The 15,431-nt window shown below is 32.6% G+C and overlaps 2 protein-coding genes across 3 annotated transcripts; one reads left to right on the forward strand and one right to left on the reverse strand.

Annotated features, from left to right (window-relative positions):
* Positions 1-5,527: 5,527 nt before the first annotated feature.
* LOC108468617 (BTB/POZ domain-containing protein At5g48130) lies at positions 5,528-8,161 on the forward strand. The gene is made up of 4 exons (XM_017769500.2): positions 5,528-5,837; positions 5,919-5,988; positions 6,082-7,233; positions 7,311-8,161. The coding sequence occupies exons 1-4, from the start codon at positions 5,743-5,745 to the stop codon at positions 7,989-7,991; spliced, it is 1,998 nt and encodes a 665-aa protein (XP_017624989.1). The 5' UTR covers positions 5,528-5,742; the 3' UTR covers positions 7,992-8,161.
* A 2,707-nt stretch (positions 8,162-10,868) lies between these two features.
* Positions 10,869-12,870, reverse strand: LOC108468151 (cytochrome b561 and DOMON domain-containing protein At5g35735-like). Of its 2 annotated transcripts, none has more exons than XM_017769021.2 (3): positions 12,030-12,861; positions 11,679-11,933; positions 10,869-11,390 (listed from the first exon to the last, which is right to left on the reverse strand). In XM_017769021.2, the coding sequence occupies exons 1-3, from the start codon at positions 12,642-12,644 to the stop codon at positions 11,091-11,093; spliced, it is 1,170 nt and encodes a 389-aa protein (XP_017624510.1). In that variant the 5' UTR covers positions 12,645-12,861; the 3' UTR covers positions 10,869-11,090. The 2 variants fall into 2 exon arrangements, with proteins under 2 accessions (XP_017624510.1, XP_052886883.1); XM_053030923.1 differs by having other exon boundaries at positions 11,135-11,409; positions 12,030-12,870.
* Between the last annotated feature and the right edge of the window lie 2,561 nt (positions 12,871-15,431).

Here is a 15,431-nt window from a genome sequence, read left to right on the forward strand (position 1 = left end):
AAACTTCAGTAACAAGCAAAATTTAAATCTAATCTTTTAACCAATCCAAAACATGATTAAATACATCCATTTCACATTATAATAATCAAAATGTTACGATCCAACTCGAGTGTATTAGTAAGTGTTTAACATAAAACTTCCAGACAGTGTACTTTGGTACTAATTGAATCACTTCAAATTAGACTATATAAATGACCATATTGTAAACATAAACTTTGCATTCATGGGTTAACCATTATCATTCTTACACTATTAACATTCACATTCAAAATGATTTCCAAAAGATAACCTAGGTACATGCCATTTTCTCAAAATAAGATACATCACCAAGTATTTGAGTTTGGGCTTGGCTTGGATGCTGAGTTGTTAGTCACTTTCGTATCTAACCTACACACGGAAATAAACCTTACGCTAAGTATACACTCAGTGGTATTTCTATAAACCAACACTTAAAAAAAATATTAACACAAAATGCATTTAAGCTATAACTTCAAATCTAATAACATTACTTGTATTCAAAGTTCTTTCTCAAGGAAACATTCAGTTCAATAATATGTCAATCAATAACAGTATAATTTCAGTGCAGTGGCACAATCATTTAGTTGTCCAGTACAATAAATTTACCCCTATTAACATAATTCGGACTTTGGCGGATACACGGATCCAACCAACACACCAGTACGGCAAATTGTGCCTCATCGACTTTGCCAAAGTAAACAGTAGTAATACGGTACATAGTACCTCATCGAATTAAACCGAAGCATCGAAAACAGTACGACACACGAAGTGCCTCATTGACATAAAGTCGAAGTAACAGTACGACACTATTAGTGCCTCATCGACCCATGGTCGAAGTATCCCAGTACACTTCCAAATCCTATGGCATGCCAATTATATCCAACCTAGCCCGACATTATTAATAGGGTATTCATTTCACTTTAATTTTCAGATAATAATCAATATACATTTCAGTCTAGATATTCACAACTCCAATCAATTCAATACAATAATAATTGTACTTACCTCTATACTACTTACCATATATATAATGAATGCAAAAATAATTATTAAGTTTGGTTTATAGAAATACAAACCGTAAATTTTTCGGATTACTCCCCGTTAACTTTTTCTTTTCGTTTCTTTGTCGATGTCTCTGGTACTACATTAGCTACGAAAATTAAACAATTTATACTATTAATACATTAGCAATTTACAATAACTAATTGAATTTTCTATTCAATTCAAGCCTCAATTTCAATTTGATCTAAACTAATTCGTTGATTTTTACTACTCAATTTACACTTCAAATCTATTCAATTTTCCTATCACATTCACCTTATCCATCAATGTTCATAGTAAAACCCTAATCTCAATTTCTTTCAATTTAGTCCCTCAAATATAAAACTTATAGCTTCCTTTACAATTTAATCCCTTAATCAATTCTAACTTGAAATTCATTCAATTAAATCCCTATTTCAACAATTTGTTCAACATAACCCATGTTCAAAAATCATCTAACTTTCAAAATTTCCACTTACATCAAGTAATATTTGTCTCTAGGACTCCAAAAACATCAAAATTGCAAGAAAATAGACTAAATTGACTTACCAAATTAAGCTTTAAGCTTTAAAACCCTAATTTTCCCTTTTTCTTTTCTTCTTTCTTTTTCTTTTCTATTTCGTTCCACCTTTTCTGTTCTCTTTCTTTTGTTTCTTTATTTTATTTCTTTTATGTTTTAATTAATTAATAATTAATATATTATATTATAATTAATAAATATCTTATACTTAAAGCATAAGTAAATATATAGACATATTACATTTGTATAAATACAATTATTACAAATGTATAAATTTTATACCACACATTTGTCCTCATATGGTTTATTTACTAACTTAGTCTATTGACTTTTTTCTATTCCACAATTCAACTTTTACCATTTACTCAATCTAGTCCTTTCACTAAATTAGCCTTAATTCAAGCTAATTTACTTAGCCAAAATCTAATTAACTACACTACTAACTTTGTAAATATTTCTAATAAATATTTACGAATTCATTTTACGAAAATTAATAACCCGAAAGTACACTTTTCTGATACTCTTAAACTTTGGGTTGTTACAATGATTGATTATGAAAATGCACATGTTATATGAAAATATGATATGGAAAGCACATGTTTGTGAAAATTATTACATGATGAGCTCATGTTTGATTTTTGATGTTTACATAATACATATGACTAACAAGTTTCTTGAGATCGTATGTGTTTAGGAAAATGGCCATAATGATTTGGATGTATGTTTGAATACTTATTTTGAATATACATGATTGGTAAGTTAAGTTCTTGTTATATGAACTTACTAAGCATTTGAAATGCTTAATCGGTTTTCTTTTCTCTATTTTATTGTGTTCGGAAGCTCGTAAAGAATGGAATCGGTCAGAACATCATCACACTATCCTTCAATTCATTTTGGTATAAATAGTAAACTTATTTTGGTATAATGACATGTATAGGTTAAATTAGCCAATGATAGCACGTCTATGGTTGGTTGTAACTAGCCATTTGAAATGGCTAGTGATGGTATGTTTGATGTAAATGTAGGAGGCTATATCATGTTTAATATATATGTGCTTGGTATGATAGATTGAATTTTGATAAACTTATATGATTATACAAATAGGTAAGTTTGAATACGTAAATACATTTGATGATATATCATGCATAAGATTGGTTTTGGGCTTGGTTTTAATGTCTTGAATTGGTTGGTGAATGTATTCAAGTGTTGTTGTAGGTTGAAGGCAAATTTGGGTGAGAAAAGTGGCCTTGATAATGGTCTATTTTCGTCCACACGAGTAGATACATGGGCGTGTGTCTCAACCGTGTGTGACACACGGCCATGCACACGGGCGTGTGGTTTGGCTGTACGTCCCCTGCATCTTAAAAATTTAGAAACAGAATGCTCAGAATTGGTCACACAGGCAGAGACACGGGCGTGTGTCTCAACCGCGTGAAACACACGGCCCAACACATGAGCATGTGTCTTGGCCGTGTGACTCCTGCACCTAATTTTTGAAAAGTTAAATAGTCCACACGGCTTAGCATATGGGCTTGTGGCTGGCCGTGTGATCCAAGTTGGTAGCTACCCTAATTTGAACACGGGCCGGGACACGGTCGTGTGCCTTACATTGAATGCCCATACAACTTAAGACACGGGCGTGTCACTTGGCCGTGTGAGCCACACGGCCTAATCACATGGGCGTGTGTCCTCTGCACTTAAGAAAAAAATTTGAAATTTCGCGAAAAATTCTCTGAGTTCCTGATTTAGTCGCGACTTGTTTCAAATGCATAAATTGAGCCTCAAGGGTCCATTTAAGGGACAATATAATTAACTATGATTGATTTCTGATATGAATAGTAATTGACATGAATTAATTGTATTTGTTCTGTAAACTCCGGTAATGCTCTTTAACTCTATTCCGGCGACGGATATGGGTTAGGGGTGTTACAGATGGGTTATGGCCTGATGCTATGGTTACTTCAGTTGTAGGGTTTGAAGGTATTTAAATTGTTGGCACGGTTCTCCCTGAGCTATCGGAGGATGTTAGGTTGGCCATTAGAGTTATCCCTCTTTCGTATTCTTATGGCTCAGAGGTTCATGATACTTGCTATTAGGGATTGTAGAGTTTTGGTAAGTTCTCTGTTTCATATATTTATTCCATGTTGGAGAATGAAGCAAATACGCATCTTCGCTCTTGGAATTTTGGGATGGATTTGGTTCGTTTCTTCATTTAGCTTTTGACTTTGGATCGATTGAATTCCAATCAGGTATGATATAGGAAGAATATGACAACAAGTGCGTCTTGTACTGAGTGTGAGGTTGATGTTGAGTCCACAGAACATATTTTACGAACTTCTTGTTTTGCCAAAGAGGTATGGAAAGCTTTGCAAATAAAAAATGTCTGAGATGGTTTCTTTAATATACTTGCTTGAGAATGGTTGGAACTGAATTGCCACTCCATAAAATTTTTGAATTTTTTACTTCCATGAGGAACACTTTTTTTGATGATAATATAGGGACTATGGAAGATTCGAAATGGTTGTATTTTTAAAGGAGTAGGGGATGCAACGTTGCGAGTTTTGGAATATGCAAGGGTCTTCGCAAATGATATTAATCAATCCCATTTGACTTTGGCTAGTTGGATTGCATGGCCATGTCCTTCGATTGATTGTTATATTTTGAGCACAGATTGGGCGATGTGATCTTGTTCGAGCATGGCAATGGCTTGTGGGTTGTTGTGTAACTCGGCTGGTGTTTGGATACATGATTTCATGTTAAGAATCGAAAGAACGAACAACTTGTAAGCGGAATTATGAGTAGTTCGAAAGGGATTGCGGATTGTTAAGGAGTTGAGGGTGCCTTGTTTGATCGTTAAGTTAGATACGTTGTGGGTAGTTCAACTATTGTCTTGACCTTATGATTGTAAGAATTTGTTAAATACTTATATTGTTGATTGTTTAGACTTGATTTAAGAGGGTTGGGTATTAAAGATTCGACATATCTTACTTGAAGGCAATCATTGTATAGATCATTTAACTAATTTGGCACAGGACGACACGGATGGACTCGTCTGTTTGAATAATCCACCAAATAGTATTTCCCCTTTTGCAGCGGTTATTCTTAGGCATGAGAGGATTAGATTTTAGTTTTCTTTTTTTTTTATTCTATTTTTATTTTTGCACCAAAAGAATCAATTTTCTCAAAAAAACTCTGATATAAAATACAATAAATTAATAATAAAAGTATATCTAAATTTAAATAAAAGTAAATCTAAACTAAATTATTACTTAAATACAAATTCGGTCCTACACAATTACCTATACAATGTGAAGAAAGTATTAATTACGTGAAATAAATAAAACTAGAAAAGTATGGGGATTGAGATATGCTGGGAGAAAGCAAGCAAAAAACCTCACAAATCTAAATTCAAAGTACCACCCCCTTTTTAGAAGCCGTGCCGTCTTAGTTGTTACCATACGCTACTTTCAATTCAAACCTCTCTCCTTACTTCATCCGCACTTTATCTCCACTACTTTCACTACTCTTCTTTTAATTTACTTCTTCTCCCTCATTTATCCCTAGGTTAACTAAACCCCATCCACCAAATCTATTTACTAATTCAAGGTTAACAAATTTTTGTGTAAACCCAGTTGAATAAACCAGACTAGCGAAATTCAATTAATTATTAAAAGGTCAATCACATGGGGTTGTACACAAATAAGTAAAGGCTCAAACTTCGTTAAATGGGAAGCTTATATGAGAAGGGAGGAAGATGAGCTAGAAAAACTGCACCATATTCTATTGGCGGAGGCCAAGAAAGCGGTACAAGAATTCAACCTTCTCACCACTCGAGGAACTTTACGTTTTTGAAGCCTTAAAATTGGGATTTTGAGCTCCACTCGTGTGCATATCATCTCACGACTATATCTATTATATAGCAAAATGGTTAATTAAAACTCATTTGGTTTATATTATTGTTGTTCCAAGGTGATACTATTCGTATTAACTTTTTCTTTACTTCGATGCTTGAGTCATATCTCAATCATTTATTTGTACCATTTGATAGAGATAAATGGGACTGACAAGTGACAGTGCATGTTTGTGTTTGCAGTGATATTGACCTCGGTTGGTTTTACAAGGTTTTCATCTCAGTTCCTTTAGTTTCCTATGAACGATTGACAATGGAAGGTTCAAGTTCTAAGGATAGTTCAGTAGCTTCGAGTCCTTTTTCTTCACCCAATGTCAGTGCTCTGCTCAAGATTAAGATCATTTCATGGTAAGAACATAAATGGCTTTCCAGTTCCATGTTTGTATTTCTGCTGAAAGCACTTATGTTTTCGGTTTTTGACCATTTCAGGTGCCAAGAAACTGGACTCCCTGTTTCAATTCGTGTTCGAGTAGGCGAAAGAACCTTCAGCCTGCATAAGGTATAGCCCAAAACCATAGATGCAGTCAAAATTTCAAATTCAATTAGTTTCTATACAACTTATATTGACGCTGTTTGCTATGTGTTTTGCCAGCATCCATTGTTTTCAAAGAGTGGATACTTTCAGAAGAGATTGACTGAATCGAATGAGCTTGAGTTGCCACAAGATTTCCCTGGAGGACCTGAAACATTCGAGATGATTATATTGTTCATCTACGGCTCCACCACATTGGTTGACCCTTTTAATGTGGCGGCCCTGAGGTGTGCAGCCGAGTTTCTTGAAATGACAGAAGAGTACTGCACCGGCAACCTCTGCGAGCGGTTCGATCTCTATTTGAACCAAGTGGTGTTGCAGAGTTGGGATGACACATTGATTGTTCTCCAGAAATGTCAAATGTTGCTCCCCTGGTCCGAGGAGCTGTTAATCGTGAGCCGGTGCATCGAGTCCTTGGCCTTTATGGCCTGCATGGAGATTCTTGATCCAGAGAGGAGAAGGGACAAACCTGTTGTTACATTGGAAGCATTGACTGGTGAGGCTTGGAACAGTGAAACAGTGAAAGCAATAGCAAGCAAGGACTTATGGATCAAGGATCTCATAGCCCTACCATTTGGATTCTTCAAAAGGATAATTGGGTCCTTAAGAAGGCAAGGAATGAAAGAAAAATATGTGACTCCCATCATTGTTTTCTATGCAAATAAATGGGTTCTCTCCAAGAAGACTCACCAATACTGGGAAAACTCAGGTGAGAAAATTGCAGACAGTGACTCAGACAACAAGGTTTCTGCCATTTTACAAATGATTCTTGATTTACTGCCAATTGGGGAGAAGGCCAGTAGGGCCATTCCTGTTGGATTCTACTTTGCAATGCTTTCTAGATCCTTAGAATTTGGTTTAATAAGTGACAGACAAGTGAAATTGCAAGACCAGATAGCAACTATGTTACACTTTGCCCAATTGGAAGATTTCCTCCTCCCACAGATTGGAACAGAGTCCATTTCATCAAGCAAGGAATTGGCTACTATGAAGACCATATTTTCAACTTTTGCATCGTTTAACATGGAGACCAACCCTTCACCTTCAGCAAGCAACTCCATTGTTGCAGAATTATGGGACACATACCTCTCCCATATGGCTTCTGATCCACAAATGGAGCCTAATAAGTTCATGGAACTCCTCGAGTTATTACCCATATCTTACCGTCAGACACATGATCAGCTTTATAGAGCAATGAATAGCTACCTACAGGTAAGTTTTTTAAACAACTTTCGTTTATTCATGTCGTGTTTAAGATCGAGCTAAACCTCCCTCCAACTGTTGGTCAGGCACATAGAGATATAACACAAGAAGAGAAGGGATCAGTCTGCAAATACCTAAACTGCCAAAAACTTTCACAAGAGGCATGCATTGAAGCAGTTCAAAATGAGTTGATGCCACTGCGGCTGATAGTCCAGGCTCTCTTTGTTCAACAGCTAAACACCCACCAAGCCTTTAAAGAATGCTCCGACTCATTGAGGTTCACAGGTCAATTCTCCGGCAGCCTGTCGAGCTCAAGATGTCCGAACTCAAGACCCTTAAACCTGGAAGAAAGTCCATACAAAGACGCAGTAGAGTCGACAAACAGCAAACCTTTGAGCTTGTTCCTACAAAACGACCTTCCAGCAATGGAGAGGAACTATGAATCAACGAGCTTTAGACTACAGAACCTTGAACAAGAGCTAATGTCATTGAAGAAGAGCCTTCAATGGCATGAAATGTCGAAGAAAACAAATTCCAATCCCAACAAATCGCAGTGTATCAAACCGTATGCATTAGAAAGAAGATCGGGGAGCAAGAGAAAGAATACTCTGGGAGAAGTAACGAGTTGCATAGGCTCTGTAAATTTTTCTTCGCAAAGGAAATATGCTAGTAGGTTAATTAAGATCTTTCGTAGATTGTCGTTGTTTGGGATTAGAAAATCAAAGAGAAAGACAGGAGCTAGTGGCCTGTGGGCTAAGTCAATCTAGCAGATTAAGGGTGGGTTTAGGGCGGCGGGGCAGTGCGGTGCGGTGCGATGCGTTTAACTTATTTTTTGTCTTGTGTTACAGTATCGCTATAGTATTTAATCTCACTGCCACCCTAAAATATATGAAAAACAAAAAAAATTCACAAATGCAATGAAAAACATTTTAAGGAAGGCCAGTAGATTGTAGGGTTAATATGATGGTAAGCACAAAATTGACCCACGGTTGATTTCTCATTGGGCATAGTTTGTATGTAAAAGATTTTATGGAGAATACATGTCTTTGTTTTATAAAAAAATAGTTTAGTCAATCGAAATTGACTTACAGATCAACGTAAAATAAGTCATTTTTCGATAAAATGACTTACTCTTTATAAGTGTAAGTCATTTTAAGCAAAATAACTCTAAGTCATTTTCTGAAACTAACTCCTCCAAAGGTAATTTTATTTTTATATAAAAATTAACTTAAATCAAACTTAATATTATTATATTGATAATAAATTTTATTTTTAAAAATATTAAAATATTAATATAAAATATTATAATTTTCAATATTACTAAACATACATATTTAATTATTTATATTTATTCATATAATAAATTATTAATATGATTTATTATTTTAATAAATTATTAATATAATTTATTATTTTAATAAATTATTTAATATTCTAAATTTATTTTAATAATAAATTTTAAAATAATAAATTTAAATAATATTCTTTACATATTATTAAAATATTTAATATTAATATTTTTATAATAAATATTTATTACAATTATAAATATATTAATAATAAATGCTTTGTAGTATAAAGGTTAAAATATGTCATAAGTCTATGTACTCTTCACAAATTTGTAATTTAGTCTCTGTACTTTTATTTTAAGAATTTAGTCTTTCTACTTTTCAGATTTGAAAATCAATTTTAATTATTGACATTTTTAATTTTTTTGTCAATTTTGTTGATGTCATATTTTGAATAAAAATACTCACTTGGTAGTCATGTAACTAAAAATGTCGTTGTAATGAACTCGAATATAACATATTTTTAATATGTGCAAAAAAATGTAAAATATAAATTTATAGATATAAATAAACTCAATTAAATAATAAAAGATAAGAAAATATCAAATATATGCTTGTTTCATTGAAAACAATTTTATGAAATATTTTTAAGAAATCATCAAACAACGAAAATATTTTACATAGATTCATCTAAATACCGAAAATATTAACTTTTCCAAGGAAGTAAGTCATTTTCCGAAATCATTTTTGGAAGCCATTTTCAGTGAAACAAACTGGCCATGCATTATTTTCTTATTAGAACTAAACTTACAAATTTTATAAATGTTGAGGTTTAAATTTATTTATTTTTTAAAAGAATTAGAATTAAAATTATAGATGTTGAAGGCTAAATTTATTGATTTTTTAAGATTTAGGATCAAACTGATAAAATGAGTAAAAATTAGAGGGTTAAAATTTTATTAGGCCCATTAAAAGAGTCCACGTAAGCTTTTTTCCTATTTAATTTTGAAAAGTTGAGTGACTAAATCGAAAAGAACTAATAATTTGGTGACAAAAATAGAACTAAAGGTACAATTGGATGATTATTCTTGTAGTTTACCCTTTATTTTTAAGATTTTAAAATTTTCTTAGAATTATTGTTAAGAAAATTTTAAAAATTAAAATAACATTTTAATTATAGTTCAAGGCCCAAAATATTATTAATCCTTTGAATTAATATGCCATGTTATCTTTTTAATGTAAGTTAATAGATGAGTGACTAAAATGTAACAATTCAATAATATTAGTGATTATTATGTAATTTTAAAAACTGATAAACTAAATGTAATTTTAAATAAAATTTAAGGATTGTTGATGTAGCATACTCTATAATTAAATCTAATCGAGTTATCTTGCCTAGGTGGATTGCCTTGTAAATTGAGTTGGAACTTGTAAGATATAAAATATTTTTAAAAAAATTTTGGGCCTAAAGCTTGCAAGTGCATTGCTCTATAAAAGGATTCATTTGGATTAGTAGTGAGATTAGTATTGATGAAATTAAAAATAACGGTAGTTGTGAGATTAGTTACTGTAGCGGTGAAATTAGTTAATATAACAGTGAGATCAAAATTAATACTGAATTTTTCGTTTGAAATCAATTGTAGTAATGACAGATGAATTTTAATGAAAAGAAAAAATAATCATTGAGGGCATTAACATAATATTTATATGTAGCGAAACTTATAATATATTAAAATTTTAATAAATAATTAAAATGTTATAATTACTAAAATATAGTTACATTGTTTTATATATTTGTTTAAATATTTATTATATTAAATAAAAAATTGAAACCTTTTAAATTAAAATAATTAAAAAATTAATAAATAATTTAAAATTTTTTAACAATTTCATTATAGGTTTTGATTATTTCTGTTTTTTTAACACGATGTTTAAAATTATCCATAGACTTTCTTTAACCCATAAATAAAAGATAATGCGCTTCAACACACTTGAACCCACATCTTCTTACCTTGACAACAATATCATGCCAATCAAATTAAGACTTAATCAACATAATTTAAAAACTTTTAACTTAAAGTGATATTTGATAATAATATACAAATATTGAATTAATAAAGTTAATTTAAAATATATGATCTGTTAGATGTTGTCTCATTATGAAGTTAAGCTTAGGTTAAACGGCCGTCTCTTTTGACTAATTAAGAAAGTAAGTGGTTGGAAATTGATTGTTTGTCACACACTTGGCAAATTGCCAATTCACCTACACAACATTTATTTTAATTAATGTTCCAATTGGAAGGGGTCATACTTCAACTTATGTGCTGCCCAACATGTATATCTACTATAGTAGAATTAAAAGAACGCTAGTATATATAAAAAAATGGAGTCAATACAGAAAAGATAAGAGATCAATCACCTATACATACCAAAGCAAACAGTGTATAACTCAAGAGAACCCAATCACTAGGACAACAAAAAAAGCAAAGCTGTAATAAATAACAAATGAGGGTCACATCTAAAACATCCTAAGCACACATGGTGCAATAGACTAAGACTGACCAAAATTGAATTTTGCTACACGCCCTGTCCATGTCCATTGGCTCCATTCATGGCGAGAGGGTGCTTGTTAGTCCTTTTCCTCCTGATAACAACGTACCAAGTGAAAGCTTCCAACAATGTGGCCATAGCTCCCAGAAATATGAGGATTCCAATGTAAATTCTCTCCCATTTGTCTTCAGGGTTAAGGATGTCGAAACCCTCGAAAATGTTGACGATGCTGAGGATGATCACGCTGTAACCAATGGAATGATGGTAGATGTTCCAATACAATCTGTATTTGTGATTCTTGTTTGGCCTCAGAAGCAAAGCAAAGACCTGTCATTAATATAACAATCTAAAGTAATTAATAGCTTGAAATTGGAGTAGTCTTTAAGCCAACTATTTAGAATCGCCATCCCCATGACGGCAAGATGAAGAAAAAGACTAAAAGCACACTTTAACAAGTCTCCCTGTCATTAGGATGGCACTAGAGGGGCCAAAGTAGGGCCCTGCCATAAAAATTTTTAATTTAATTTCGGCCTCCAAAAATTGTTAAGGTTCATTAAGGTATGCATAATCCTGATACTAGCGTCGCATATGAATATGTTTTCGAGAAGAAATTACCTGAAGAGTTCCGAAGCAGAAGAGGATAATGCCAATGGTCCTATGGGGATTGTGCGTGATTCCAGGAGAGTCACTGCCGAGCTTAATACCCGTCGCCCACCCTGCCACACCAACAACATAGGCCGATGATTGGCAAGCAACGTGGAGATAAAACCATGCCGGGTCTGCAGATTTGAACACCTTCATGTACCTAGCTGTTATGGCTCCCAGCGGCATCAATATTCCCCAGCTCACAGTGTTCAATACTCCATGAACCTGGATAATTCAAACAATCCAACTTTAAAAATCTGGAAAGGAATCCCTTTTTTTTTTATGGCAATTCTAGCTCTAGGGAAGATTCGAACCGCTTACATTTCTTCTTCTTGTCCTTGAATCAGATGAAGCCCCTGCAGATTGTCCTGTAAGGAAATTGATACTTCCCCTGGATTGAAGGTTGGCTCCATCAGTAGTATGAGGCTGTAATTGGTCGTTACTCACAGGACCTTCCTGCCAAACCTGACTGGTTGACAACATGTTTTCGGGGATTCTCAAAACACCAAATATCGTCATCTCGTCATTCTCGAACGTTGCTGACAGACTTGGAACCTGGAAGCTCAAATCTGTGGGTTGCAGGGTAGGGAATAGGCTATCAATCGACGTTGTGAACGCCTGAGTCACGCCACTGGAGTTGACAAAGGCAACCAAAGCCTGGGTACCCACCATACTCGGTCCACTAGGATTGATACCCCACGCCGACCACCGTGACGAGGTGGTGCCGGTGTGTCGAAAAGCCAGCTCAACAGTTCCATTTGATTGATGATATGTCCAATGGAGATAACTGCTCAAGGCTCTGAGATCGGTGCAGTTGGCATATTGCTTGTTGTCGGGAAATGTTTGGCTAACACAGGTCTGGGCAGATGAGGGTGAAGCCAATAAAGAAAGCAGCAGGCACGAGAACAGGACAAGGTTCCAGGCTTTGATCTCCATGTCGAAACTGTGTGAAACGAAATCCAGAAAATTTGTTTTTCAAGGCAGATTGTTGTCTTAAGTCCTTGGGGAACTCAACAACATACATATATATAGAGAGAGAGAACTCAATTTCGTAATAAAGTAGAGAGCATTAAGCATAGAAGGGGAAAAAGTCGGACTTTAAAAGACTGTAAAAAGAGCTTGTATTTTTTTGACTTATTCTACATTCACCTCTTGATTTACTTTAATGTATACTTATACTTGGTCTTGATTTTGGTTTATAAAATGTGTTTTATTTGGGTAATGGAGATGACTTTTAGAATTAAGGAGGAAGCATGGAAGAAAATGTACCTATATTGGGACTATGTTTTTTTTGTTCTCTCTCTTCAACCACCTGTTTTTTAACCTTTGTTTGGTAAGAGATGACAACGTAATATCGAAATGGTAAAATGATTTTTTTTAAAAGTATAATAAGATAAAAAATATAAAAATATAATTATTTTAAAGTTTATATAATATTTTTTATAAATTATAGATTTTGATATATTTTCATAAAATAATATAGTATAAAATATTAACATATTATATAAATATAAAATATTTAAATACGATTGTAACGAAATAAAACAATAATTTTTTACAAACGAAATAAAACACATTAACAAGCTTAGAAATGCACATAAAAAAAACCTATTATTAATGACGGCAAAAGAGCCTGTTGGCCGCCAAAAGCTGCATTTGGCAATCAAACTCAATAATAATAAAGGCCTGCAAGTCTATGTTCACATTTGATTAAAGGCTTCAAAGAGTATAAATTTATTTAATAAATAAATAAGCCCTCTTTAGCAATTGGCTGATAACTTATAGTTTATTGATAATTACAATTGTTAGTTTAATTAATTGATTTTGTTAATTGATTTGACTAATTAATTTTATTGACTGTTTATTCAAAAGTATTTGATAAAATTTAATTAATAATTGAAAGTTGATATGTGTAAAATAATAAATAAGGGCACGATACATTTTATTGTTAAGTATTTATTTGTTTATAATACTTTAGTCTTTATTGAGTGAAATTATTAAGATAAAATACTATTACTAAGGAATTAAAACATCCATTATGAAAATTAATTAGTGAATATTTTTGAAATTTTAAATAAACAAATTTCTTAAGTTATTTGCAAATATTAACCTTGTGAAAATTGATAAACATTAATAGTGTATGAATATAATTTGTAAACTATATTCTTAGTGATAATTATGTCATGTTCCTAGTATATAAATTAGTGATAAATATGTCACTCTGAATAAATTTGTCAAGTAGCATATTTCAATTAATATAAAGTTGTATAAGAAATCATTTTCCACAAGTAAAATGAAAATAAATTAAGAGTGCATAAATATTCAAGGATGAATGGGCTCGATAAAAAATTTCTCGCGACAATGTTGATTTTTATAGATTCACAGTGGAGTGTTTTTTTTTTTTTTAGATTTATTTTGGACTTTAGAGGTGGAAGTGAAAATGAGAGAATAGACGCTATTGATATCTTGGCATCCTTATTAGATTTGAGAGCATGTGACAAAGAGAGTAATTTTTTAGCAAGTATGGTTAGATATGTCATTCTACATATCTCATTCCCAATCAACTACTAAAAAAAGTTACTCATCCCTGCATTTTTTGTTTTGGAGGTTTTAGTTCAACAAGCTTTTGCAAACCTCCATTCACCAAACACTACAATTAGAGGGTTTGACTACCCAATCATCCATTTGTACTCAAATCAGCTAAAAAAATCCAAAATTTTGTTTACCAAACATTCTCATAATTTTTATTCTAATAATTCAAGAAAACACAATTGTAAATAATTAAGTTTTTAGATTCTTTTAGTCATATTACCCTAGTGAGATTAAAAATAATAATATTGATAAGATTAAATTGTTGTAGTGGTGAGATTGTATATTGTAGAAATGAAATTAAAATAAACTGCTTTTATGTGTGTTGGAATTCAAATGCAATTGTAATGGTAAAGTAAAATAGAAAATAACTATTAAAAACACTGCATAAGTTTTTATATACATAAAATAAATAATAAATAATATACTTTATATTAAATAATAAAATATATGTTAAATTTGCATTATGTTAAATAATAATTGTAGTAATAAATAATTAAAATTCTATAAATATATTAATTATATTTGTATCATTTTACTAGTCATAAAATTACTTATTTATGATTAACTAGGCTAAATAAGGTGAATAGGCCAACTTTTTTTAATTAGGCTTTTAGGTCATTTTAAAATTTAATTAGGGAAATAGGCCGCTTTCAGGAGAGAGAAAGTAAAAACGCATCTAGTTAGGTGCGTTTTCTGCACAGATGGCAGGAAAGTGCGCCTAGCTGGACGCGTTTTCACTTTCTCTCTCCAGGGTTAGGTTTTTTATTTTTTAAGGTTAGGGATTTTAGTGTTTTAGGGTTAGGGTTTAAGGTTTTTTAGGGTTTAAGGTATTTTAAAAGTGTTCAGCGTTTTCGACTAAAATGGAAGAAGTTCTTAGATAGTTTTGAGGGTTTGAGGATGTGATAATGCGCATCAGCACACATACATTTCATATGTCATGGTGGGATAGTCTATCACCTTAGAAACCCATCGTTGGGAAATTCGATTTTGGGGTAATAATGCTTGATATGATCAGGGCTCAAAGTCTAAGTGGAGATCCCAGTCAGTGGTTGTGATGCGATCACAGGTTCGAGTATAACCGGGGGCTAGGTGAGAATCATTATACGGTCAGGAGTTCAAGCTTTTTGGATA

Source organism: Gossypium arboreum, chromosome 7 (assembly GCF_025698485.1).
Source record: "Gossypium arboreum isolate Shixiya-1 chromosome 7, ASM2569848v2, whole genome shotgun sequence".
NCBI classification, from domain to species: Eukaryota; Viridiplantae; Streptophyta; class Magnoliopsida; order Malvales; family Malvaceae; genus Gossypium; species Gossypium arboreum.